Source organism: Cetorhinus maximus, chromosome 8 (genome assembly GCF_964194155.1).
Source record: "Cetorhinus maximus chromosome 8, sCetMax3.hap1.1, whole genome shotgun sequence".
Taxonomy (NCBI): Eukaryota; Metazoa; Chordata; class Chondrichthyes; order Lamniformes; family Cetorhinidae; genus Cetorhinus; species Cetorhinus maximus.
The window spans coordinates 52,569,732-52,595,895 of NC_135886.1; the positions used below are offsets into that span (position 1 = coordinate 52,569,732).

The following is a 26,164-nucleotide window of genomic DNA, read 5'->3' on the forward strand; positions in this document are numbered from 1 at the left end:
GTGAACAACTTCACATTTTCCCACATTATACTCCATCTGTCAGATTTTTCCCCACTCACTGAAACTATCTATATCTGTCTGCAACCTCCTTACGTTCTCTTCACAACATACTTTCCTACCTATCTTTGTGTCATCTACCATGTCTTCACTCCCCTCATCTAAGTCATTGATATAAATTGTAAAAAGTTGAGGCCCCAGCACAGACCCCTGTGGAACTCTACATCCTGCCAATCAGAAAAAGACCTATTTTTGCATAGTCTGTTTTCTGCCAGTCAGCCAATCTTCTATCCATAATAATATGTTACCCCTACACCATAAGCTTTTCTTTTTTGCAATAATCTTTGATGTGGCACCTTATCAAATGCCTTCTTGAAATCCAAGTACCTTATGTCTACAGGCTCCCCTTTATTCACAGCGCATGTTACTCCTTCAAAGAACTCCAATAAATTGGTTCAACATGATTTCCCTTTCACAAAACCATGCTGACTCTTCCCAATTACCTTGAGCTTTTCTAAGTGACCAGTTATAACCTCCTTAATGATCGATTCTAATAACTTCCCAATGACAGAAGTCAAGCCAACTGGCCTATAGTTTCCTGTTTTCTGCCTCCCTCCCTTCTTGAACAGAGGGGTTATATTTACCACTTTCCAGCCTGATGGAACCTTCCCAGAATCTAGTGAATTTTAGAAAATTAACACCAATGCATCAACTACCTCGCTAGCCACCTCTTTCTTCAGAGGATTCAGTAAGCTTGGCCAAGCATGGTCTTCCGTTTTGGGATCTTTGCTGACTATACTTTATTATCCTTTTGGTTTCTACATGTTTTCTCTATATATCTTTTATTAAGGATTCCATTATCTTTCCAACCAAGAGTGTTTAGCTTATTGGTTTACAGTTTTTTGGGGCTTGTTCTATCTCCTTTTCTATATATAGATTTTACATTAGCTGTCTGCCAATCCTCTAGCACTATTCCCTTTTCTAATGAATTTTTGTAAATATATAATGTTTCTGTTGTCTCTTTATTAACATACTTTAGTATGCTGGATTACAATCCATTTGAACCAGGGATTTTATGCCCTCTAAGTTTGATTAGTTTATCAATTATCTACTCCCTTTCTATCTTGTGCCTTTATATCTTTTTTTGATCTTTCCTTCTAATGTCATGTCCTCTATTTTAGACTCCCAGTGAAGGTGGATGGACTCCTCCATTGTGCCTAACAATCTGAGGAGTGCAGCGGACATCCCTTCCTGATGTTCCCTAGCTTGCCTTTGCAGCTCCAGCAACTGTGACATGACCGAGTCCAGAGGCTCCTCAGCTGACTCAGACTGAGCAGAATTTTGGCCTCCAGCAGTGCTCCGAGTGCCAGAAAAGTGGGAAGTCCCTGCCGCTGCCTGCTGTGGATCAGAAAGTGGATCAGACAGTGCGATGTGCTCACCAGATTGTTATCCCGAGGCTACTCTAAAGCTAGGTCCCACTGAGGAGTGCCTCTCTGTGCTGGTGGAGGGTGTGGGTGAGCGCTGTGATGGGACTTCAAGGAGGGTACCTTCAGATTCCTCTTCAGAGGTTTCTTCAGGGTTTGATTGGAGGCCCTGCCTTGTGGACTCCATCGGCTGTTACCTGGATGTGCCTGTGAAAGCAAGGAGAGATAATTAGTGTATGGCAGGGGACTGTGGAATGGGGGACTGACTCACAGCAAGGTTGTCTGATGGATGTTGCACTGCTGGATCCTCACTCGGTTGAGCACTGCTGACCTCACCGTCAACACAGGAATGGTCCAGATCATTGCTGGCCAGCTGGATGGCTCTGTTTTCAAAGTCCGTAAGGACATATGTCAGGCATTCCTCTACCAGTCTGTGACCTTTCCCTTTTGTTGTGTGCCAGCTTGTCCTGCATAAATAGAGATGGGGAGAATGTAAGCAGAACACTTGCCGGGCCAGATGATAAGTATGCCTGGCATGTGTGGGTGCTGAATGGTTCCATGGGCAGGATGAGGACAATGATGGTGCGTGTGAGAGAGTGAATGGTGATATCCCTTGAACTGGCAGTGAGTGAGGGCCCTGTGGATGTGTGATGGGTTTGAGTGTGTGAGTTCAGGGTGATGAGAAGAGTGACTTTCCCTGGTGGAACGGAAGAGATCATTCATCCTATTTTGGCACTGGGTGGCTGTCCTCTTTTGCACAGCATTGGCGCTGACCACCACTGCCACCGCTCCCCAAGCTGGACTGGTGATGTTGTTGCCCCTCCTGTGGCCAGAGCCGGGGTAGAGAACATCACGGCGAGCCTCCACTGTGTCCAAAAGGCGCTCGAGGGCCACACCATTAAACTGGGGAGGGGCTGCAGTCTTCTTGCTTTTTGGGGCCATGTCTCCTTTGCAGCAGTGCTGGGCTGGAAGCACTGAGAGGTGTTTGTGCGGCTGCACTCGAAATACGGCAGTGTGATGAAGCAGTGAGGTGATGGCATGTCGGGCAAACGAAACCCACCCCCCCAACAACGCAACTGCATGTTTCCCAGGAATGCATAATAAATGCGGCGGGTTTGAAACAATACAGTGTGAGAAACCACCATTGCGGCCAGTGGGTAAGTGCCCGATACTCCGCTTAGTGCAAATCTAGACGATTCCGCCCACTACGTCCTTCTCAATCCCTATCTTAAACTTTCTTACATTGTGATTGCTATTGTCCAGATCTTTCCCTCCGCCGACTTCTCTTGTCTCTTCAGGTTCATTTCCCATTAGTGAAATCCAGCAGTGCTCTCTCTCCTGTTGGGTTTTTAACTTACTGGGTAAGAAAGGAGTTCTGCAGACATTGTCAAAATTCCATTCTCTGTACCCCTTTCACTACCTCATTTGCCAGTTTATTTGGGGATAGGTAACACCTTCCTCTATTAGTTTTCTCTGTCCTTTACTAATTTCACACATTTTCCTACATATTTCTCCTTCCAGCTCCTTTATTAGGTGGGAGTCTGTAGTTTACCCCTATTAGCATGACCAATCCCTTACCTTTTATTTCACCCACATGGATTCTGTTTTGAATCTGCTGTTCATTAGGTTTTGCTACTGCCATTATATTATCTCTAATTAATACAGCTACTCCACTCCCTTTTTTGTTCCCCTTCCCTTCTGGACATATTATAACCGACAATATTTTGTTACCAACCAGACATGTTTCAGTTATTGTTACTACACCTGGTCTCTTGCTGTGGATTACTGTCTGCAGTTCCCCTGTTTTATTTTGGATGCTGTGTACATTTCTGTACAGGCAGTTTAATTCATCTTGTTTGTTTTATTTTTTGTTTTAGTTTTATTTTTAACAGTCCTTTTATACTCCTGTTTTATAACCTTATTTGTCCTTTGACATCGTTTATATTACCTTTGTTCCTTTCCTTATTCTGTCATCCACCCCCACCTCCTCATTCATCTGTCTTCAGGTTTAGTTCATTTCCCTACTACCCCACCCCCACCATAATCTCTAACACCCTCCCCCCACTCCCGCACCGCCACCCCCCTCCCACCCCCTACATACCCCCATCTTATCAGTAGTCCTATTTATGCTTTCCGCTAGGACCTTGGTCGCAGGTGAGTTCAGATGCGGATGATATACCTCCCTCCTGTCAAGGCCTCTAAAATTGAATCCCTCCTAATCACATCACTCCTTTTGCCATGTGTTCCCCTTCCTGATCGGTTTGTCCCACTGTTGGTCAGCTTGTGTTTCAGGCAATAGTACTGAGATTACCATTTTGAGGTAATAGTACTGAGATTACCGTCCTTGAGGTAATAATACTGAGATTACCATCCTTGAGGTAATAATACAGAGATTACCATCCTTGAGGTAATAATACTAAGATTATCATCCTTGGGGTAATAATACAGAGATTACCGTCCTTGGGGTCATAATACTGAGATTACCATCCTTGAGGTAATAATACTGAGATTATCGTCCTTGAGGTAATAATACTGAGACTACCATCCTTGAGGTAATAATACTGAGATTATCATCCTTGAGGTAATAACACTGAGATTACCATCCTTGATGTAATAATGCTGAGATTACCATCCTTGATGTAATAATGCTGAGATTACTATCCTTGAGGTAATAATACTAAGATTATCATCCTTGGGGTAATAATAGAGATTACCATCTTTGAGGTAATAATAGAGATTATCGTCCTTGAGGTAATAATACTGAGATTACCATCCTTGAGGTAGCAATACTGAGATTATCATCCTTGAGGTAACAATACTAAGATTATCATCCTTGGGGTAATAAAAGAGAGATTACCATCCTTGAGGTAATAATATTGAGATTACCATCCTTGAGGTAATAATACTAAGATTATCATCCTTGAGGTAATAATATAGAGATTACCATCCTTGAGGTAATAATACTGAGATTACCATCCTTGAGGTAATAATACTAAGATTATCATCCTTGGGGTAATAATACAGAGATTACCATCCTTGAGGTAATAATATTAAGATTATCATCCTTGGGGTAATAATACAGAGATTACCATCCTTGAGGTAATAATACTGAGATTATCGTCCTTGAGGTAATAACACTGAGATTATAATCCTTGATGTAATAATGCTGAGATTACTATCCTTGGGGTTCTGCTTTTAAATTTAACTCCTGATACTCCCTCAGTTATTCCCCCTTTTCCTTCCTCCAACAATTGGTCCCAACATGGACCATGACAACTGGATCTTGCCCGCTTTCTAAATTCCTTTACATATGCATTAAGATTTGCTTTACCCTGGCACCAGATAGGCAGCACACCCTTCCAGGCTCTCAGTCATGGCTGCAGAGGATGCTAAGCATCCCCCTGATTATTGAACTCCCTATAATTATAGCCTTTTTATTCTGTTGTTCCCGGTTTTGAACAGCCCTGTATTCTGTGTACCTGAGTCAACATCATGGTTGTCCCCCCAGCAGCCTATCTCCTTTTGCTCACAAATATCAATTACATCATTACCTGTTTGATAAGACTCAGCGTCTGCCAGACCTCCTTATCTAGCTCCTTTTGTTTCCCCTTACCCTGCTGTCTGACAGTCACACTCTCCCCTTCCTGTGCTTATGCTTTCCTTTGAGTTGTGATTCTACTTGAGAGAATCATCCAGAAAGCCCTCCCCCACCCCATGTGTCGGAGTGTCTCTAACTCGTACTCTGGCTCAGCCACTTTGAGTTAGAGTCTCCCAATCATTTACTGCAGATATGTCAATCTCGGAGTGTCTGTCTGTGCACAGACTCCCATGTATTACAGTCCTGGCACATTGCTATTTCCTAGTTTATTTATATATCAGTATTATTTTAGTTCTATGTCCGATTACTTGAGATGTAGATCATATATAGACATTAGAGTTCAGATTAATTTGTAGTTAATTATCTCATTTTATTTTATTATTTATTACATCAGATTTTAATTTAATGAAAATTCAGAACACTTTGATGATAGTAACCTCAATTTAGTTAATTTTACTTTTATTCTCCTTAGATCTGATTAATTAAGCAGAACTTAATTATATCATAAATTAAACACTGTGGGCTGAATTTTCCAGTCGGCATGCAGAGGCGGGCCCGACGCGCCGACACGTAAAATAACGCACGATGACGTCAGGCGTGTGTCCCGACGTCATCGTGCGTCATCACGATATTTCGTTCAGCGGGCGCACGCCGGAGTCAGCTGCACAACTGCTGAAATGTCAACAGCCTATTAAGGCCATTAAGAAAGTAATTAAAGCATTTAAGAACGCTGCCTGTCCAACCTTAAGGTTGGCGGGGGGCAGGCGAAGAGCCCAAGCGGCCATCACGTTTATCAGGAAACCTCATCCACGGGTGGGATGAGCTTACCTGAAGCTTTTATAAACAATTAAATAAATTTTCCCAACTTCACAAATATGACCCAACTCATGTGACGGTGTCACATGAGGGGACATGTTTAAATAAATTTTTACTTCATTTATTAAAATGTTTTATTATCTATTCAATCTCCCCGAGGCAGCTCCGTGCCTCAGGGAGATTGCTGCGCTCTTTCATGCGCATGCCCACACAGGTAGCGCTGAGCGCTACTGGCCACGCATTACGCTGTAAGGCCCAACCAGCGTAAAATGGCAGCGCAGAGCCGATCGCGGGCGGCGATTGGCTCCACGCCCACCCCCACCCACTCTCACCCAACCCGCCCACCATAGGAAAAATCCAAGCCTTGATTTAACAATAAGCTCTTGATTTAACAACATGATAAATTAAATGCTTAATTTGGTTATAAAAATGGTCCTATGGTTAGCATCTCTTTTTAAAAATTTGCTTTATGGAAGTTCCCTCTTTAAATGTCCACTTTGTTTGCAAGCATTACTGGTTTGGTTTGTGAGCATTCACAGACATAGGACTGGAGGTTGTGGACTTGCAGGTCAGCTCTGCAGACATTCATCATCCAGATTGGCCAGGCAGTGAGACCACTGCTGAGTCACGACGTACAGCATTAAACGTGGGTGACTTAAGGTGAGAAGATAAATCTCCAGCCATGTTCCCGCACTCCCATTTGGAGTATAGAGGTGACTCCATGGGATATAGAGGAGAAGAGAGTACAGAAGATGTACCATTTTCCAAAATGTCCACCTGTGGAGAGTGTGGCTGCCATGCCATCTCCTCTTCCCCTTTAAGGAGGTCTCATTCGAAGTGTTCTTTTCCTTTCAGATGAGGCAGTGTCTCGAATCATGAGCATGGCGCAGTGTCAGAAACCCCTCAGTGCGATGAACACACCCATGCAGATCTCCCTCAGCAAGCTGAACAACACTGAGCTGCGCAGAAATGGCCACTGGGAGGAACCGCTAAACCTCTCAAACAGGTCAGAGGGCAAGAGGAGTCATGTGACATGCTCGCTACCTTCTGCATGGCAAACTCCAGCCACTGGGAAAATAGCAGGTGAGGGCTCAAACAATGAGGCTTCTGAATATTGTTGCGACCAAGATGTGAGGAATGCACTGTCTGTCTCTAGTTTCACTACCCCATGGGTCACAATATATATTTAAATGATTTCTCCAGCTAGCTTTGTGGCCAAAAATGTTCTTTACCTATTAATCTCAGAATGACTACTCAATGCCCAAGTTTCTTCAATAAACAATAAAACTATTCGTTTATTATAAAACCAGACTTGTCAAGTAGAAAGGCAAAGCTTATTAACATACAATATGAAATAGGAAAATATAATAATTACTTTCTAAATACACTAACTCTCTCTCACTCACACACAGAAATAATAAAGTAAAATAGGGGAATTCTGCCAAAAGGTTAAAAGTCAATGGTTCAAGAGAAAAGGACAGATGATGGAGTGATGGAGTCCTTGAAATGGTGTCCAGGTTATACGGTTGGGGTCTCAGCTCTGGTGTGCGAAACAACCGATAACTCTTGCACTACTTTTCAGGCGGACTTCGCAGGAAACTTACAGTCAGTCGATTTCAGAACTTAGAACAATTTCGGAGAAACTTCCATTCACTTTTTGCTTTTGATTGGGTCTGGAGCTTCAGGAGCTGTTGTTTCCTTTATCCAAGCAGTTGATCCTTCTTGTTTCTCCCAAAGCAAAGCCACCCAACCAGCTTTTAAGCACGGTTTTCCATGCCTGGCATTTTTCAAAGCCATTAACCACCATGTGACCCTTTTGTAAACAGCCCAGCGGGGTCAAGAGGTTTCCAGCTTCTTTAAAATTGTTTAATTACCTTTTCTTGTAAAATGCTGTCTTTTCCAGGAACAGCAGCAACCAGAATCCTTGTATTAACCCTTTAAAGAGCAGAATCTTTAAAAAAAACTCTTCCAGAATGTTCTTAGTCCCTGAAGATGAACCATTCTGTGATTAAAATATTTATGACAATATCTCACGAGGAGCCATTTAATGTCCACAAGATTAGAAGAATGTCATTAATATTCTCTGAACATGCTTCTGCTAATTTTATTTATTGTGTTTACATGAGAGTGGGGCTGAGTTTCCCAGGGGTAAAAATATGATCTAATAGAGGCCAGGAAGGTCCAGGCTCAATGCCCGCTCCTGTACCATGAGCTGATCTCAGTCAGGATGATAGTTGAGGTTGACAATTAGCCTCACCTTTCCCAAAGCCAGTCAACCTGCATCGGCCACTCAGAAAAAAATACTCAAAAGATGTAATTGAGCCAATTGTTCAGCCAGTAGCTGATAAAATAACTGGGGATTGGCACCCTTCAGGCTTGGTCATGGCTCAGTAGAACACTCTCACCTCTGAGTCAGAGAGCTGTAGGTTCAAATCCCACTCCAGGGACTCAACTACAGAACCTAGGCTGGCACTCCAATGCAGCACTGAGGGAATGCTGCACTGTCAGATGTGCAGTCTTTTGGATCAGACATTAATCTGAAGCTTCATCTCCTCTCTCAGGTGGGTGTGAAGAATCCCATAACACATTTTGTAGAAGAGAGGAGCAAGGCCAGTGTTTACCCTATGACCATCATTAATGAAACAGTTTAATAGGTTAATTATCACCTTGCTGATGGTGGGACCTTGCGCAGAGGGTGGCTGCTACATTTCCTTCTTTACAATAGTGACAACATTTTGGGACATCCTGAAATCATGAATGGTGTTATATAAATGTAAGTTTGTTCCTTCTGTCAGTTTTCCTGTACTAGGCAGGAAAAGCTAGCCAGAGTTATTACAGGCCAAATATTTCTGACTTCTTGGGTGACTCAAACTCCAACTTGCTCACTCAATTTCTCCCGATATCTCTCACCTTCATTCAAATTTGTGCTTTGGCTCATTTTCCTTCTGACTCTCCCGTATGATGTGATCTCGCACATTTTCAATGACAGAAAACATTGTGAACTCACACCACCTGTATGGCTGTGACAGAATGTGCTGCTGTGAACTTAATACTGGAAAATATGAAGCCATTGTCTATGATCCAACCACAAATTCTGTCCCCTCACCATCATCGCCATCCCTCTCCCTGGCAAGTGTCGGAGGTTGAACCAGATTATTCACAACCTCAGTGTCATATTTGACCCTAAGATAAGCTTCTGACGACATACTGGCACCATCACTAAGATCTCCTACTTCCACCTCTGTAACACCGCCTGGATCCGCCCATTCTCAGCTCATCTGCTGCTGGAACCCTCGCTTGTGCCTTCATTACCTCTAGACTTGACTATTCCAACACGTTTCTGACTGGTCTCTCATGTTCTACCCTTTGTAAACTTGAGATCATCCAAAACTCTGCTACCTGCTTCTTAACTTGCACCAAGTCCCCTTCATCCATTGCCCCTGTGCTCCCTGGCCAACATTGGCTCCTGGTTAAGCAACGCTTTGACTTTAAAACTCTTACTCTTGTTTTCAAATCCTTCCATGGTCTCGCCCCACCCTATCTTCATAATGTCCTCCAGCCACAGAAACCGCCAAGATCTCAGCACTCTCCTAATTCTGGCCTCTTGCTCATTCCCAGTTTCAATTGTTCCACCATTAGCGGCCATGCCTTCAGTTACCAAGGCCTTAAGCCCTGGAAATCCCTCCCTAAACCTCTCCACCTCTTTATCTCTTTTTCCTCCTTTAAGATGCTCCTTCAAATCTACCTCTTTGGCCAAGAATTTGGTCACCAGGCTTTGTGCAAATTTGGTTTGATTTGTAAAATGTCCCAAGTGACCCGTGATGGAGGGTCATCAAATAATTAAGAATAAAAAAGACAAGATGAATCAATAAATGATGAACTAATGTTTGGGTTTTGGAAAGTTAAAGGAGATGAGGAATCCCTGTCTTCAGGTCCTGGATCAAAATGATCAGGAATAATAAAAGGAGCAATGAGAATGATTTTACCAGACTGGGCTGCAGAGGAGAGGGAGATTGTGGGAGGGGTTGTCTGCAGCCTGATGATAATTCCTAATGAGAATGATTCCTGTGCAGACTGCAGGCTGCTCTGGGACTATGTTTATCAGCTACTCTCTGACAGTCGATATGAGCAGTACATCAGGTGGGAAGATAAAGATTCCAAGATCTTTCGTGTTGTGGATCCTAACGGATTGGCCCGTCTCTGGGGGAATCACAAGGTAAGCAGATTTCAGTTTCTGGAGGAAGCATCCCATCTTTTTAATTTAAAATCACAAATCTTCATTTATAAACCTCACCTGCTTCACATTCTAACCCATGAGTCTCTTCAGCAAGCACTTTATGTTATGAACCATTTTGTTCGTTAAGGGTTTCCCCTATAACAGCAGCCAGGTGTCATTGTAGGTGACTTAGGAAACCCCCATTCACCTGTTGAGTCTGCTCTGTCAGTCAACTAAATCATTTATTGCCCATCCTAATTGCCCTTGAGAAGGTGGAGGTGAACTGCCTTCTTGAACCACTGCAGTCCCTGTGGTGTAGGTACACCCACAGTGCTGTTAGGGAGGGAGTTCCAGGATTTTCACCCAGTGACAGTGAAGGAACGGTGATGTATTTCCAAGTCAGGATGGTGAGTGACTTGGAGGGGAACTTCCAGGTGGTGACGTTCACATGCATCTGCTACCCTTGTCCTTCTAGATGGTAAAGATTGTGGGTTTGGTAGGTGCTGTCGAAGGAGCCTTGGTGAGTTGCTGCAGTACATCTTGTGGTAAATACTGTGCACCAGTGGTGGATAGAGTGAATGTTTAAAGTGGTGGATGCAATGCAGACCAAGGAGGATGTTTTTTCCTGGATGGTGTTTGAGCTTCTTGAGTGTTGTGGGAGCTGCACTCATCCAGGCAAGTGGGGAGTATTCCATCACACTCCTGACTTGTGCCTTGTAGATGGTGGACAAGTTTTTGGGAGTCAGGAGGTGAGTTACTCGTTACAGAATTCCCAGAATCTGACCTGGTCTTGTAGCCACAGTATTTATATGGCTAGTCCGGTTCAGTTTCTGGTCAATGGTAATCTCCAGGATGTTGATGATGGGAAATTCAGTGATTGTAATGCCACTAAATGTCAAGGGGAGATGGTCATTGCCTGGCCCTTGTGTGGCACAAATGTTATTTGCCACTTATCAGTACAAGCCTGAATGTTGTCGAGGTCTTGCTGCATATGGACATGAACTGCTTCAGTATCTGAGGAGTTGTGAATTGTGCTGAACATTGTGCAATCATCAGTGAATATCCCCATTTCTGACCTTATGTTGGAAGGAAGATAAAGCAGGTGAAGATGGTTGGACAGCAGTGATGTCCTGAGACTGAGGTAGGCCACCTTTCTTTTTGCTAGGTATGACTCCAACCAGCGGAGAGTTTTCCCCCTGATTCCCATTGCCTCCAGTTTTGCTGTGGCTCCTTGATACCACACTTGGTCAAATGTGACCTTGACGTCAAGGGCAATCACTGTCACCTCACCTCTTGAGTTCAGCTCTTTTGTCCATGTTTGTACCGAGTCTGTAATGAGGTTCGGAGCTCATGGCTCTGGTGGAACCCAAACTGAGCGTCAGTGAGTAGGTTATAAATGTGATAGTGCCGCTTAATAGCATTGTTGACGGCACCTTCATCATTTTGCTGATGTTCGAGAGTAGATGGTTGATAATTGACCACATTAGATTTTTACCACTTTTTGTGGACAGGACATAACTGGGCAATTTTACGCATTGTTAGGAAGATGCCAGTGTTGTAGCTGTACTGGAACAGCTTGGCTAGTGACCCGGCTAGTTCTGGAGCAAAGTCTTCAGTACTATTGCTGGGATCTTGTCAGGGCCCATAGCCTTTTCTGTATCCAGTGCTTTCAGCAGTTTCCCTCTTGTTGGTTCTCTCACCGCCTGCTGCAGGTCCAGTTTGGCAGCCATGTCCTTTAGGATTTGGTCAGCTCGTCAGTAGTGGTGCTACCAAGCCACTCGATGATGGCCATTGAAGTCCCCCACCCAGAGTGCATTCTGTGCCCTATCCACCCCCAGTGCTTCTTAAGTGGTGTAATGGAGGAACACTCATTAACACATTTATCAGCTGAGGGAGGGCGGTAGGTGGTAATCAGCAGGAGGTTTGCTCACCCAGGTTTGACCTGATGCCATGAGACTTCATGAGGCTGGAGTCAATGTTGAGGACTCCCAGGAACCTCCCTCCAGAAAGAGTGTCCATGCCCTGTAGAACAAGATTAAATGGGTGGGAAGAGCCCATGGTAGATAGAGTTTACATGGGTTGAGATCGATTTTTGTAGGGAACGATATTAAGGGATGTGGGACCAAGGCAGGGAAATTGAGTTAAGGTTCAAATCAGCTTTGATTAAATTGAGTGACAAAACACGCTCAATAGACCGAGTAGCCTACTCCTGTACCTAAGTCATATCTGACTAAGTCATTCTGCTGGGCGAATGAGTTTACGTATTCTTAGCCGAGCTCCTACTGTGCCTAAAGCACTTGACACAAAACCTGCCGCAGTTCAGCATAGCATTAACAAGGCCTCCTGGAAAGGCTGACATGGGATCTGTCTCTGAGTTACGTGGGAAGTTTGTGAATCAGAGGGGAGCATTGTGTCTCTGTTTCTGTTTTTGATAAAAGATTTGATTTTTTTTGCTTCCACCCAGAACCGAGCGAACATGACATACGAGAAGATGTCTAGAGCTCTAAGGCACTATTACAAACTGAACATCATCAGAAAGGAACCCGGCCAGAAACTGGTCTTCAGGTGAGTGAGGCTGTGTCACTTGACCCACGACAGCCTCGGAGCTCACTCCACCCTGTTCTTACTGTAGATGTAGTCATTCTTTCAAATGTCACAGCATGATCGCTAACCAGATCCTGCTTACACAGGTTTCTGAAGACTCCGGGGGAAATCATCCACAAACCAGACAAATTGGAGCAACTGGAATTACAAGAACAGGAGGGAGCAGATTTCAAAGAGGACACATTTCAACTGTCACCATGACAGTGGAATAAAGATGGCATTAACCTGAACCCTGAGCCTGACCAGTTCCTGTTCTACAGACTGACACTTGTCAATTGTGGCTACACCAATCCAAAACAAACTGTCTCTTTTCTCCAAATGGTACCAATGTGAAATTTTCCTGTTTTTATGAGGGTTTGTAATTTTGGTCTGTTGATAATAGCACTACATTTGATGTATGCACTGTAAGATATGTTAAGAAGCTTGCTGTGAAATTTCTGAAGGGAAATTGTGAATAAATTCTTAATAATTTGTGCCATTCCTGTTTCTGTCAGGCTCCCTTGTGTTTGTTCATCTCTTTTAAAGTGATAGACCAGAATACTGGAACTGAGTTAAGACTCAGAGGGTTTCATTTTTGACTCTTGGGTGACCTAGTGGGTCTGTGTTGGTTGGATGTCCATTCTGGGGATAAACAGGTCCCACTCCCCACCCAATTTTGAGAGACTGGCCACATTTAAGCTTGGCAGATAAACTGCGGGGAGTCCAGCAAGTGTCCGGGTGCAGCTTCTTTGAGATATCAAGATTGGCTGGGGCAGCCACCGGCAACTTAACTTGCAGTGGAGAGGTTAGGGAGTGGGTGTGTCTAAAACCTTCTTCAACAGCACCTTCCAAACCTGTGACCTGTAGACAGCTGGTCTGAAGGCTTTGATGTTTCAGAAGATAAGCTAGGTTTGAAATGTTAAGTAGGTAAATATGTGGGAAGTTTTAGAATGTGAGGTGTAAAGGGAACATTTGCATTTTTAGATAGCTTGAATTCAAAAGAGGGGGGGAAATATTTCACCTAGCCAGGAGAAGTTAAGAAACTGAGTTTATTTTTCCCAAAGATTACTGGTAAAATTGGTACTATGAGAGATTTTTATTATTAGGGAGGTAAAGTCCAAAGACATAGTGAAACAATGGGAATTTGCATTCAGAGGGGAAAATATATATAAAGGAAATATGGCTGTGTATAAGGGCAGGAATTCTAAGATCTAACAAGTGTGAAAAGGCTCCAGCATCTAAGCCTGAAGCTCCTGTCTACAAAGAACTGAAGTTAAGAAAACTCACTTTGAGTTTGACTGTTCAGGGCATTGTGTTACTTTATCTGAGTCTTTTAAAATCCATGCGCCTTAATGAAAGTGTAACTGGGAGTTAGATTAACTAGGGGATTTAGAAGTTATCATAGTAGGAATTTGTAGATCTATGTAAATGCTTCAACTCATTTCTTCTATTAATAAATGTTTAACTTAGTTTTATAAGACACCTATAAACCTCAGTGGTCTTATTACTACTAAATTCCAAGCCCGCATCTCAAAATACATGCAAATTACAAATCATTGTGGCAGCTGCTTCAAATTTCCCTCTGGGATTTGAGCAGTTCAACATTTACATCAGTTGTGCCATAACAAAGTTGGGGGCTCATCTGGGATATATTTGAGATTCCTTGATTGGGTTGGAGTTGGTGAATCTTAAGGTTATGAGTACGAGAAGCACTTTGAATTCAGGAGTTGGTGTGAGGATTTTTTTTAAGTGGTGAGACTGCAATGTGGCTTTGGCAGTTCCTCAGATTTGCCTGGGAGTTGAAGTTATAACTTTGGCAGGTTACAAAAGGTAACTAAAGTTCAGTTAATGGAATTGGCAGATAAGTTACAATTGGGATTACCTGCAGGGGTAAGGAAATCAGATATAATTGAAGGTATAGCACAACATTTAAAGTTGGAAGTGATACCTGACACTAGTGAGTCACAGCTGGAGGTAGTGAGACTTCAGTTAGAAATGAAGAAGCTTGAATTTGAATAAGCAAAGGAACTGAAAAAAATTTGAGTTAGAGGCAGAAAAAAAGAGCAGAGAAAGAGAAAGAAAAAGAAGAAAGGGCATTCCAAAGGGAGCAAGCAGAAAGGCAGGAGAAAGAAAGGAAGCTGGAACTGGAATTCCAGGCAAGAGAGAAGGATAAAGAAAGAGAGGCAAGGGAAAGAGAGAAGGAACAAGCAAGGGAGTACCAGCTTAAAAGGGGTTGCAAGTTAAAAAAACAGACCTCAGATTCTGAGGGAAGCTCTGATGAGGAAAAAACCTTTAACCTAAAATCCAGTGGGGAGATGTTTAAATTTGTACAAGCTCTTCTAGAGTTTGAGGAAAAAGATGTTGAAACATTCTTTATTTCATTTGAGAAGTTAGCCGAACAGATGAAATGGCCACAGGAAAACTGGACATTGTTGTTACAATCCAGGTTGGTGGGTAGAACACATGAGGTTTATGCTTCACTGTCAGAAGAAATGTCGGTGAATTAGGATGTGGTGCAAAAGGCTATTTTGAGTGCATATGAGTTGGTTCCTGAGGCATACAGGCAGAAATTTAGGAAAATGAGAAAACAGCCTGGGCAAACTTATATTGAGTCTGAAAGAGTAAAACAAAGTAATTTTGACCAGTGGATACAGGCATTAAAGATAGAGACAACATATGCAGCTCTTAGAGAGGTAATCCTTTTGGGAGAATTTAAAGATTCAATCCCTTCGGTAGTGAGAATGCATGCGGAGGAACAGAGGGTTGATTCTGTAAGACAAGCAGCAGAGTTAGCTGATGATTATGAGTTAGTTCATAGAGCTAAACCTTTTTTCCATCACCCTTTCAAATCAGAAAAGGATAAAAAGTGGGACGATGAAAGGAAGGTGGGTAGTCAGGGAAGAGAAGGAGTAGGTGGAAATTCCCAGGAAGTTTTTTCTCAGAATAAAAAGGAAGGTGCTGAGGATAGAAGTGACATTCGAAAATTGAGGTGTTTTCATTGTAATAAAGTTAGACTCATGAAGTCAGTATGTTGGAAATTGCAGGGAAAATCTGTTGGAATTATTGGGGTACAGAAAAATTCTGAAAGTAAAGGCACTGTGGGTTCTGAGGTTCAGGCACAGGAAAAACCAGTGGTTTGTGTACAAGCAAAACAGTAAGAATCAGTGAAGGCAAAGAAGTGGGAATGTGTTCACAATTTACCCAAAAGAATTCTGAGGAGCAGGTTGCAGAAATGTTTAAAGGTTTTGTGTGTGAAGGGAAAATCTTTCTATGCGTGCAGAGTGTAGTTGGTAAAGATGTTAAAATCTTAAGAGACACAGGGAATAGTCAATCCTTAATGTTGTATGATAGTGATATTTGTTGTTCAGAGGGAGTATTGCAAGAACAGGCGATAATAAGTGGGGTTCATGGAGATGCTTAACCTATTCCATTGTGGAAGGTAAATTTAAAGAGCAAGTGGATAACAGGTGAGGTGATTGTTGGAATAGTGGAAAAATTGCCCATTGTAGTGGTTCAATTTATTCTGGGTAATGATATAACTGGGTCCCAGGTGTGGGTGATGCCTATGGTAGTTGAGCAGCCTGTAGAAGTGTTTTCAAAAGAAGTGTTGCAGAGTATCCTAAATTGTTTCCAGATTGTGTGATAATGAGATCATAGGCTGAAACAGGAAGAACAGGAAGCTGAAAGGCAGGGAAAAGGTGTGGAAGTTCAATTAGCTGACAATGTGTTTTATAAGGTTGTTCAGGAAGAAAGAACAGAGGACAATTCAGCTGAAGTGTTTAACTCAAGGTGGTTAGTGGAGTGACAGAAAAAAGATCTGCAAATAAAACACTTATATCAGACAGCTTACTCAGAAACAGAGGCAAAATGTATTCCAGAATGTTATTACCTTAAGGGTAATGTTTTAATGAGAAAACGGAGGCCTTATCATGCTTCAGCAGATGAAAGCTGGAAGGAGGTGCATCAGATTGTAATACCATTTGGATATAGAAATTAGATTCTGAGGATAGCTCATGAAATTCCAATGGGGGGACATCTAGGAATTAAAAAGACACAGGCGAAGATACAAAAATATATATATTTTTGGCCTGGATTGCATAGGGATGTAGTCAAATTCCGTAGAACATGTCACACATGTTGGGTGATAGGAAAACCACAAGCAATGATCAAGCCAGCACCTTTAATTCCAATTCCAGCATTTCAAGAATCTTTTACTAGGGTCATGATTGATTGTTTGGTACCACTCCCTAAGACTAAAGGTGGAAATCAGTACTTACTGACAATAATGGATATGTCTACCAGGCTTCCTGAAGCAATACCTTCGAGAAATATTACAACAAAGAAAATTGTGGAAGAATTAACTAAATCTTTTACAAGATATGGTTTACCTAAAGAAAGACAATCAGGGTTCAAATTTCATGTCATAGCTGTTTAAGGAAGTAATGAACAGTTTGGGGATAAAACAGTTTAAATCAACAGCTTACCATCTTGAGTCACAAGGGGCTTTGGAAAGATGGCAGCAAACTTTAAAAACCATGATGAGAGTGTATAGTCAGGATGATCTACAGGGTTGGGATGGGGGAATTTCATTCTTGTCATTTGCTATTAGGGACGCTCCTAATGCATTGACTGGTTTTAGTCCTTTTGAACTAGTCTATGGTCATGAGGTAAGGGGACCACTGAAATTGATTCATGAGAAATTGGCTGGTCAAAATTCAGAAACTACTCCTGGATTGTGTATCAAACTTCAGACAGAGATTGTATAGAGCAGTTAGGGAACAATTAAAGATATCACAGCAAGTGATAAAAATGAAGACAGACAGGAAGGCTACAGCTCGTAGTTTTGTTGCTGGGGAGAAAGTGTAAGTTTTGTTAGTAGTACTGGGTGACCAGTTAAAGGCAGGGTTTAGCGGCCCTTAAGGGATTGAAAAAAAACTGAGTGAAGTAAATAATTTAATAAATACTCCAGATAGAAGAAAGAAGCAGGGGGTGTGTCATGTAAATATGCTTAAAAAGTACTTTGACAGGGAAGAAGACCAAATGGAGATACTAGTAGTGGTAGATAATGAGAAAGAAGTAGAAATGCAGGATTCTGAAATTGATTTTCCTCTAATCAAATTGGATAATGAAAATTGAAAATTTAAATGTATATTGGGTTACCTTCCAGGCAAGTGTCAAAGTGATTTGGGGAGGCTATTGCAGTCACACAAATCTATTTGTGGAAATAAGTTGGGGAGGAAAGATTTAGCTGTACATGATGTGTCTGTAGAAATTTCATCTTCACCAAGGCAATTTCCTTAAATTAAATCCGGCTAAGTTATCACAAGTGCAGAAAAAAATCAAATTCATGCTTCAAAATGATATCATTGAGTCTAGTTGCAGGAACTGGAGTTCGCCTATTGTACTGGTACCAAAACCAAATTGAACACAAAGACTGTGTGTGGACTATCAAAAAGTGAATACGGTGACAAAAGTGGATTCATATCTTATACCTTGGTTGGAAGATTGTATTGAGAAAGTGGGACAATCAAACTTATCACAAAGATTGACTTGATAAAAGGATATTGGCAAGTACTGCTATCGGAGAGAGATATTAGTTTTTGTGATACCAGATGGACTATATCAGTTTAAAGTCATGCCATTTGGTATGAAAAATGCGATCGCAACATTTCAAAGACTGACAAACAAAGTAATTACAGGTCTGGGCAATTGTGCTGTTTATATTGGCGACTTATTAGTTTTCAGACACACATAGAAGGAGCATTTACAACACCTGGAAGAATTATTTACTTGATTACAAGAAGCTAATTTGGTAGTGAACTTGGCTAAAAGTGAATTTGCAAAAGCACAAATTAAGTATCTGGGCCATACCATTGGGCCTGGTAAGGTGGCTCCAAGAGATGTGAAATTCAAGGCTATCGTGGATTTCCCCATGCCTACAACAAAATGAGAAGCTTTGAGATTTCTGGACATGAATGGGTTTTATCAGAAATTTGTGCCAAATTTTAGCCAACTGGTTGCTCCATTGTCTGAACTATTTAGAAAGAGCAAAGTTTCAATGGACACAGGAGTGTCAGGCTGCATTTACAGCTTGAAAACTGTATTAACTACAAACCAGTTTTGGCAGCACCCAATTACGCCAAGCAATTTAACTTGGCCATTGATGCAACGGCATTGGGGCTGTACTGTTACAAGAAGATGAAACTGGAATTGAAAAACCGATAGGCTATTTTTCACGGAAATTGAATGTACAACAGAGAAGATATTCAATGATCAAAAAGGAGACTTTGGGTTTGGTGCTAGCGTTGCAGCATTTTGAGATTTATGTTGCAAACAATTCATCAGAAACAATTGTTGATACAGACCACAATCTTTTACAGTTTCTGGACAAATTTCGAGATGGAAGTGCACAGCTATTCAGATGGAGTTTATTACTGCAACCATTTAATCTACAGATTATATATGTGGCGGGACGAGAAAATCTGATTGCAGATCCATTGTCAAAATTTTGATGCTTAAAGGGAAAAGTGGACATTTAAAACCTCGACACTGGGCTGGAAAGATTTCTGTTGCTACCAAGGATTTGCATATATATTATGTTAATGCATGCATCTAGCAAGTAGTAGTAGTGTAATAAGTAGTGTAATACGTATAGGAGGTAATGTAAGATGGGTTTAGAAAATGAAGCCATCTTTTTTAAATTATGATGGTTCATTTTTTAATAAGGAGGGGAATATCAGGAAGATATAATAATTTTCATAATGTTATTGGAATTTATTGTAAAGTAGACTAATAGTGGGCTCTTTGTCTATGGGCAGAATTTTCTGCACCCACCGACCGCCGCAATCTTCCAGTCCTGCCGCAAGTCAATGGCCTTCTGGCTGGGGCGCCGCCTCACCCATGGCGGGTCCTGCCCGTGACAGGGCCAGAAAATCTCGGCCTATGTCTGTGTCTGTGTGTCAAACATAATTGAATTAAGGGCAGCTGGTCTGATGGCTTTGATGTAGCAGAAGATAAGCTAGGTTTGAAATATTAAGTAGGTAAACTATGGGGGAAATTTTGGAATGTAAGGTGTAAAGAGAACATTTTTAAATTTGCATTTTTAAATAAACTAGGCTAGCTTGAATTCAAAAGAGGGGGGTGAAAGATTTCATCTAGCCAGGAAAAGTAAAGAAAATGTGTGTTTATTTTTCCCAAAGATTACTGGTAAAATTGGTACTATGAGAGATTTTTATTATTAGAGGTAAAGTCCAAAGACACAGTGAAACAATGGGAATTTGCATTCAAACGGGAAAATATGTACAAAGGAGAGAAGGCTGTGTGTAAGGGCAGGAATTCTAAGATCTATCAAGTGTGGAAAAACCTCTAGCATCTAAGCCTCAAGCTGCTGTCTACAAAGAACTGAAGTTAAGAAAACTCACTTTGAGTTTGATTGTTCAGGTATCGTGTTTCTTTGCCTGGGTTTTCTAAAATCTATGTGTCTTACTGTTAGACTTAACAAAAGTGTAACTGGGAATTAGGTTAACTAGGAGATTTAGAAGTTGTCATAGTAGTAATTTGGAGACCTATGTATATACTTCAAATCACTTCTTCTATTAATAATGGTTTAATTTAGTTTTTTTAAGAAACCTATAAAACTCGGTGGTCTTATTACTACTGAATTCAAAGCCCACACCTTGAAATGCATAAAATTACAAATCGTTGTGGCAGCTACTTCAAATTTCCCTCTGGGATTTGAGCAGCTCACCATTTACCATTGGCTGTGCCATAACATTAGCAAGTTTAAAACAAATGGATTAATATTGGGCTATGATGTTCTGCAGTGTTTTCTGAACTAAATGTCAATTGACAAGATGACATACAAGTAAACAGGTTGACAAGTTCATCAATCAGTATTAGTCTGAACCTGCAGCGTCCGCCCGCAGGGCAGCTCACCAGCAGCTGCAGTGCAGCTCAATGCTCTAATGCACAGCAAATAACTTATAATATGATTCTCATTTACTGGCCTTTATTTATTGTTCCAAGTTTAACTAATGGATATTTGTCATCTCTTTCATATCCGGTCATCTCATATTTTAAGAAGTTCTTATTGAGGGAAGGGGTGTTGTGGATTATCACACTGCCCTTACATTTCTGGATTCTGTGCAGAATAGTGGGGTGAAATCCTCTTTGTTGAGGTGTGGGAACCCCATATGATTGGGTCAGTTTTGATCCAGTGCCTACTGAAGGTGAGCCCAGCACTGGTTGGTGAAAGTTGCGAGAGCGTTTGATTGGTCGGTTCAGAGGGTCTTCCAATGCCACTGGTCAAAATGTACCCAGTCGGATCTGAGAGTGTTCGATGGGTGAGTGGAGAGCACTTTGCTGGTGAGTTTCAAACACCAGGACTATAACTCAAAATGTTGACCCATATATCAAATTGAAGGTGAGGCTTCTAGAACAGCAACAGAACTACCCAAGACTAAAATCATCAATGTGAGGAAGTGGGAGAATCAGCCTTATTTTTGTTTTGGATTTCCAGCATCCGCAGTTTTTTTGCTTTTATCTAAGTGTAACTGTATGTTCATTTAAGATTCACTGACAATATCACATCATTCACTGTGTGCAGCTATCATCTGCCTATAATGTATGCCGATCATTCTAACCACTTTTATCATATGTTATCAACTTTATTGTCTTCTTGATCTTCATTCCATAAAATACAGACACAAATCAGTCACCAAATGAACAACCCTTTAAAGCAAAGACGATAATATCCAAAAACTGAATCACTTCTATGGGCGGAATTTTCTGTGCCCGCTGGCAGCGGGTGTGATGGGTGTCGTGCACGGACAATACGGCGTGATTGGTTTCACAACAGTGGGAAGGCAGGACGCGATCGTCCGCTCAGCCCACTGATGGCAGGCCACATTTCCCACCAACGGTCATTGGGGAGCTTGTTGTAATACATTAGCATATTATTAAAAGGCCATCCTGCCAGGCTGTTGGACCCCTGCTGGATTGTCCGTCCATGTTGGTGGGAAGGCACATTGACGTGTTTCACAACAGCACACAGGCAATGTGCACTCGGCGGCCTTCACTTTGGGGGAACTGAGGTAAGTGAACAGTAGTGTTTTCCATAGGTCCCCAGGGTCACCTGTTGCTCTGCAGGCTTCAGGGACGCCGAGGGGCCTGGGTGAAGTGCCGCCCTGCCACAGAGGCGAGTATTTTTGGGGGGGTGGTGTCCGGGGGCAACTGCTGCTCAGCCTCAGAAGCCACTGTTGCTGCTGTAGGGATTAGGGGGGTGTCCAGGGGTAACTGCTGCCCTGGCCTTGGATCCCGTGCACAATAAATCGAGGTGGGGGGCAGGGTAGATGAGGGAAGTGGCCACGCAGTATAAACTGACCGTTCCTCTGCAACTGAGACAGTTCAGGCGCAGCCACAGTGATATGATGGGGGTCGGGCTCCTAGCCTGCCTGCCCATGCAAGCAATGTAGAGGCACCAAAGTGTCACCAAGTACTCCATACCTTACCACCCCGCCCCCATCCCCCCCAACCCCATCCCCCTAGCACAGACTGCGAGTCCGCAACCACTTTACTGGACCCCAGAGCAGTTGGACTGCACACGTTGTACAATTTCCTCACCAACAGTGATCATGTAGCAGTCACTGCTGGAGGTGCTCACAGCCCCTTGTAATCTCAGCAACCTAGTTAGGAGCTGTCTCCCCATGTCACAGGCTGACAGGGCAGCCATGCAGCACACTCATCTGTGGCCATCGGAGGGGTGACCGGCACTCTCCGGGAAGCGTTAAGAGGCGGTCACACAGAGCCAGGAAAGGTGCTAAGTACACCCATCCTAACCATGTCTCTCTCTTTCATGCTGCAGGAGGACCACGTCAGGATCATGGATCCTGGTGATCTAGCTGTATGCTTGATGGCCTACAGAGAGCGTAGAAGATGGAGGAGAGAGTGACTGAGGCTCCTGGTCGCGCAAAGGCAGGAGCAGAAACCTCATGAAGAAGGGGCAGCAGGGTCTCCCACACACGCTGCCCAGGAGTGACAGTGAGCCGTGTCTGGTTAGCGTCTAGCGACACCCAGGGTCTATAGACACCACCTGTCATTCCTGCAGATGTCTGAGAACCAGTGTCGCCAATGACTGCACATATCTAGGGACCTGGTCACTCACATCTGCCACTTACTGCAGGACTTGATGCCAAGGGGACATGGAGGGCATCCATTGCCAGTAGCCATGAAAGTGACCACGGTGCTCAAGTTCTATGCCAGTGGCTCCTTTCAGGGCTCCACAGGTGACTGCTGTGGGATTTCACAATCCACCACCCACAAATGCATCCATGAGGTCACGGATGCCATCTTCTCCATGGCACACAACTTTGTGCATTTCGCCCGGGACCGGGACAGCCAGGATGCAAGGGCCATTGGATTCGCCCTGATCTCGGGATTCCCACAGGTTCAGGGTGCGATTGACTGCACCCATGTGGCGCTCAGGTCTCCATCGCTGCACTCAGTGGACTTCATCAACTGCAAGGGCTTCCACTCACTGAACGTGCAGCTGGTATGCGACCACCAGAAACGCATCCTGCAGGCCTGTGCACGGTTTCTGGGGAGTGTGCACGCTGCCTACATCCTGAGTCACTCGCAGATCCCTGCACTCTTCCGGAGTCCATAGAGGCTGCAAGGTTGGCTCCTCGGGGACAAGGGTTACCCGCAGAGGCAGTGGCTGATGACACCCGTGTGGCGGCCTCAGACTGTAGCAGAGCGACGCTATAATGAGGCTCATGCTGCAACCCGTACCTTGGTGGAGCAAACCGTCGGGATGCTGAAGATGCAGTTCCAGTGCCTGGACCGGTCTGGTGGAGCCCTGCAATACAGTCCACAGAGGGTGTCACGCATCATCATCACCTGCTGCGCCCTTTACAACCTGGCACTGCAACGGGGAGAGGAGCTGGCTGAGAAGGTGGAGGAGCTGCACGTCTCCTCCAATTAGAAGGACATCAGTGGGGATGAGGGTGAGGAGGTCCTCGGAGGCGATGATGATAGGGATGAGGCCCTCACGCTGGCTAGATGAGGTGCACTCGGGAGGTCCTCATAGCTGCTAGATTTGTGGAGGGTGATGACGACGAGATGCAGTGAGGAGACACCATAGATCCTCACATTGCATCTGTGAATGTTTGACTCCAGTCTGGCTTATGGCAGCACACATACCCTCTGTGATAAGGCTCCTGTCATGGAGACACAGTGGAGGCCCTAGCAGTCACTTGATTCCAGGAGGATGATGATGACATGCAATAAGGACACTCCATAAACTTCACACAGCCTCTGAGGTTGTCTGACTCCTGTCTGGCTGAGGGCAGCTCACTTGCACTCTGTGATCAGGGTCATATCATAGAGTTGCAGCCATGAAACTTTAGAAGCATCTGATGCTTTGTCCGCCTTCAGCACCTGAGCCCTTCAGGAGCTGGTGCACAGCATCATGCATACAGATGTTGGTGTGATGGGGGCCAGCCCCACCTTAAAGGTGCTGAGAGCACACGGAGAGAATGAGGGAACTCTGTGGTACCTGCCCAATACATTCTGGCAGCAATGACCAGCACCGCCAAGGTGCAGGCATCAGTAATGTGTCCAGGGAGTGTGAGGCTGGACCATCACTGTGGTCTGAAGGCCGCACAGAGCACAGGGAAGAGGCCCTGGACTGAGACACCTGCTTTTCTCTTGTGCAGAAAGGTTTCACATCTGAGTGACAAGAACACTGCTCAACAGAACAAGGAGACACAGGCAGGGAGACATTCTTGGGAATTTATTGACAATAGTGAACGTTAAGTACAAGTGATTAACACCCGTGCCCAGGCTGTGCAACTGGGACAGAATCGGACAGCGATGAGTCGGTACCAGAACTGGAAGAACAGGATACAGCGCAGTCAGCGACACAGCAAGCTCAGCTTGCAGCTGCAGCTGAAATAGATGAAGAGCCAGTCAGCAAAGCAAAACAAAGCAGAAGTGAAAAGAAGGCACGGAAAGCGATGTCAAAGTTAGGGCTTCGCCAAGTTACTGGGGTAACCAGAGTCACGATAAGAAAATCTAAAAACATCTTGTTTGTCATCACAAAACCAGATGTCTACAAGAGCCCTGCATCAGATACCTACATTGTTTTTGGTGAAGCCAAGATTGAAGATTTATCTCAGCAAGCTCAACTGGCTGCTGCAGAGAAATTCAAGGTACAGGGAGAATCTGTGGTCAATATCCAAGAAAACACACAGACTCCAACTGTACAGGAGGAGAGCGAAGAAGAGGAGGTTGATGAAACTGGTGTGGAGGTCAAGGACATAGAATTAGTCATGTCCCAAGCCAATGTGTCTAGGGCTAAGGCTGTCCGAGCATTGAAAAATAACAACAACGATATTGTAAACGCTATTATGGAGTTGACAATGTAAGCGTCGGAAAATGCAGGAGTGGGTACCAGTCCCATTGGTGCAACTTCAGTACATTTGTACCATTTATATTGAAAAACTTCAAATAAAAATGTGGCTTGAAATAGTTAACATCTTCTTAACAACCTCGTTAAGATCATTGTTGTCTCAGTTTGGTCCTGGACACAGAGGAGAGAGGGTGTGTTGCTGTGTGCTGCTCCTGGGAGTTGCTGTGTGCTGTTGCTGCTCCTACTCCTACTCCTGGGTATTGCTGTGTGCTGCTCCAGGGTGTTGCTGTGTGCTGCTCCAGGGTATTGCTGTGTGCTGCTCCTGGGAGTTGCTGTGTGCTGTTGCTGCTCCTACTCCTACTCCTGGGTATTGCTGTGTGCTGCACCAGGGTGTTGCTGTTGCTGTTGCTGCTCCTACTCCTACTCCTGGGTATTGCTGTGTGCTGCTCCAGGGTGTTGCTGTGTGCTGCTCCAGGGTGTTGCTGTGTGCTGCTCCTGGGTGTTGCTGTGTGCTGCTCCTGGGTGTTGCTGTGTGCTGCTCCTGGGTGTTGCTGTGTGCTGCTCCTGGGTGTTGCTGTGTGCTGCTCCAGGGTGTTGCTGTTGCTGTTGCTGCTGCTACTCCTACTCCTACTCCTGGGTGTTGCTGTGTGCTGCTCCTGGGAGTTGGTGTGTGCTGCTCCTGGGTGTTGCTGTGTGCTGCTCCAGGGAGTTGGTGTGTGCTGCTCCAGGGAGTTGGTGTGTGCTGCTCCTGGGTGTTGCTGTGTGCTGCTCCTGGGTGTTGCTGTGTGCTGCTCCAGGGAGTTGGTGTGTGCTGCTCCAGGGAGTTGGTGTGTGCTGCTTCTGGGTGTTGCTGTGTGCTGCTCCAGGGAGTTGGTGTGTGCTGCTCCTGGGTGTTGCTGTGTGCTGCTCCTGGGTGTTGCTGTGTGCTGCTCCTGGGTGTTGCTGTGTGCTGCTTCTGGGTGTTGCTGTGTGCTGCTTCTGGGTGTTGCTGTGTGCTGCTTCTGGGTGTTGCTGTGTGCTGCTTCTGGGTGTTGCTGTGTGCTGCTTCTGGGTGTTGCTGTGTGCTGCTTCTGGGTGTTGCTGTGTGCTGCTTCTGGGTGTTGCTGTGTGCTGCTTCTGGG

At 43.9% G+C, this 26,164-nt stretch overlaps 2 protein-coding genes across 5 annotated transcripts in view; both read left to right on the plus strand.

The window, feature by feature from the left end:
* Positions 1–13,133, plus strand: part of etv7 (ETS variant transcription factor 7) — a 60,910-nt gene extending 47,777 nt beyond the window's left edge. For all 4 annotated transcript variants that reach the window (XM_078546844.1, XM_078546846.1, XM_078546847.1 and 1 more), the window contains 4 exons: positions 6,691–6,918; positions 9,909–10,051; positions 12,516–12,616; positions 12,742–13,133. In XM_078546844.1, coding sequence (XP_078402970.1) covers positions 6,691–6,918; positions 9,909–10,051; positions 12,516–12,616; positions 12,742–12,856 — 587 coding nt within the window. In that variant the 3' untranslated portion in view covers positions 12,857–13,133. The remainder of the gene's footprint in view (positions 1–6,690; positions 6,919–9,908; positions 10,052–12,515; positions 12,617–12,741) is intronic.
* A 7,810-nt stretch (positions 13,134–20,943) lies between these two features.
* On the plus strand, positions 20,944–25,167 carry LOC144683178 (nascent polypeptide-associated complex subunit alpha-like). The gene is made up of 2 exons (XM_078546140.1): positions 20,944–20,998; positions 24,476–25,167. The coding sequence occupies exons 1-2, from the start codon at positions 20,944–20,946 to the stop codon at positions 25,057–25,059; spliced, it is 639 nt and encodes a 212-aa protein (XP_078402266.1). The 3' UTR covers positions 25,060–25,167.
* The last annotated feature ends 997 nt before the right edge of the window (positions 25,168–26,164 follow it).

Bases quoted from the DNA above. Each gene is read 5' to 3' on its own strand.
- LOC144683178 (XM_078546140.1), top strand. From the start codon at position 20,944: ATGTACCCAGTCGGATCTGAGAGTGTTCGATGGGTGAGTGGAGAGCAC. The intron at 20,999-24,475 runs GTGAGTTTCAAA...ACCCGTGCCCAG, and splicing joins GAGTGGAGAGCACTTTGCTG to GCTGTGCAACTGGGACAGAA.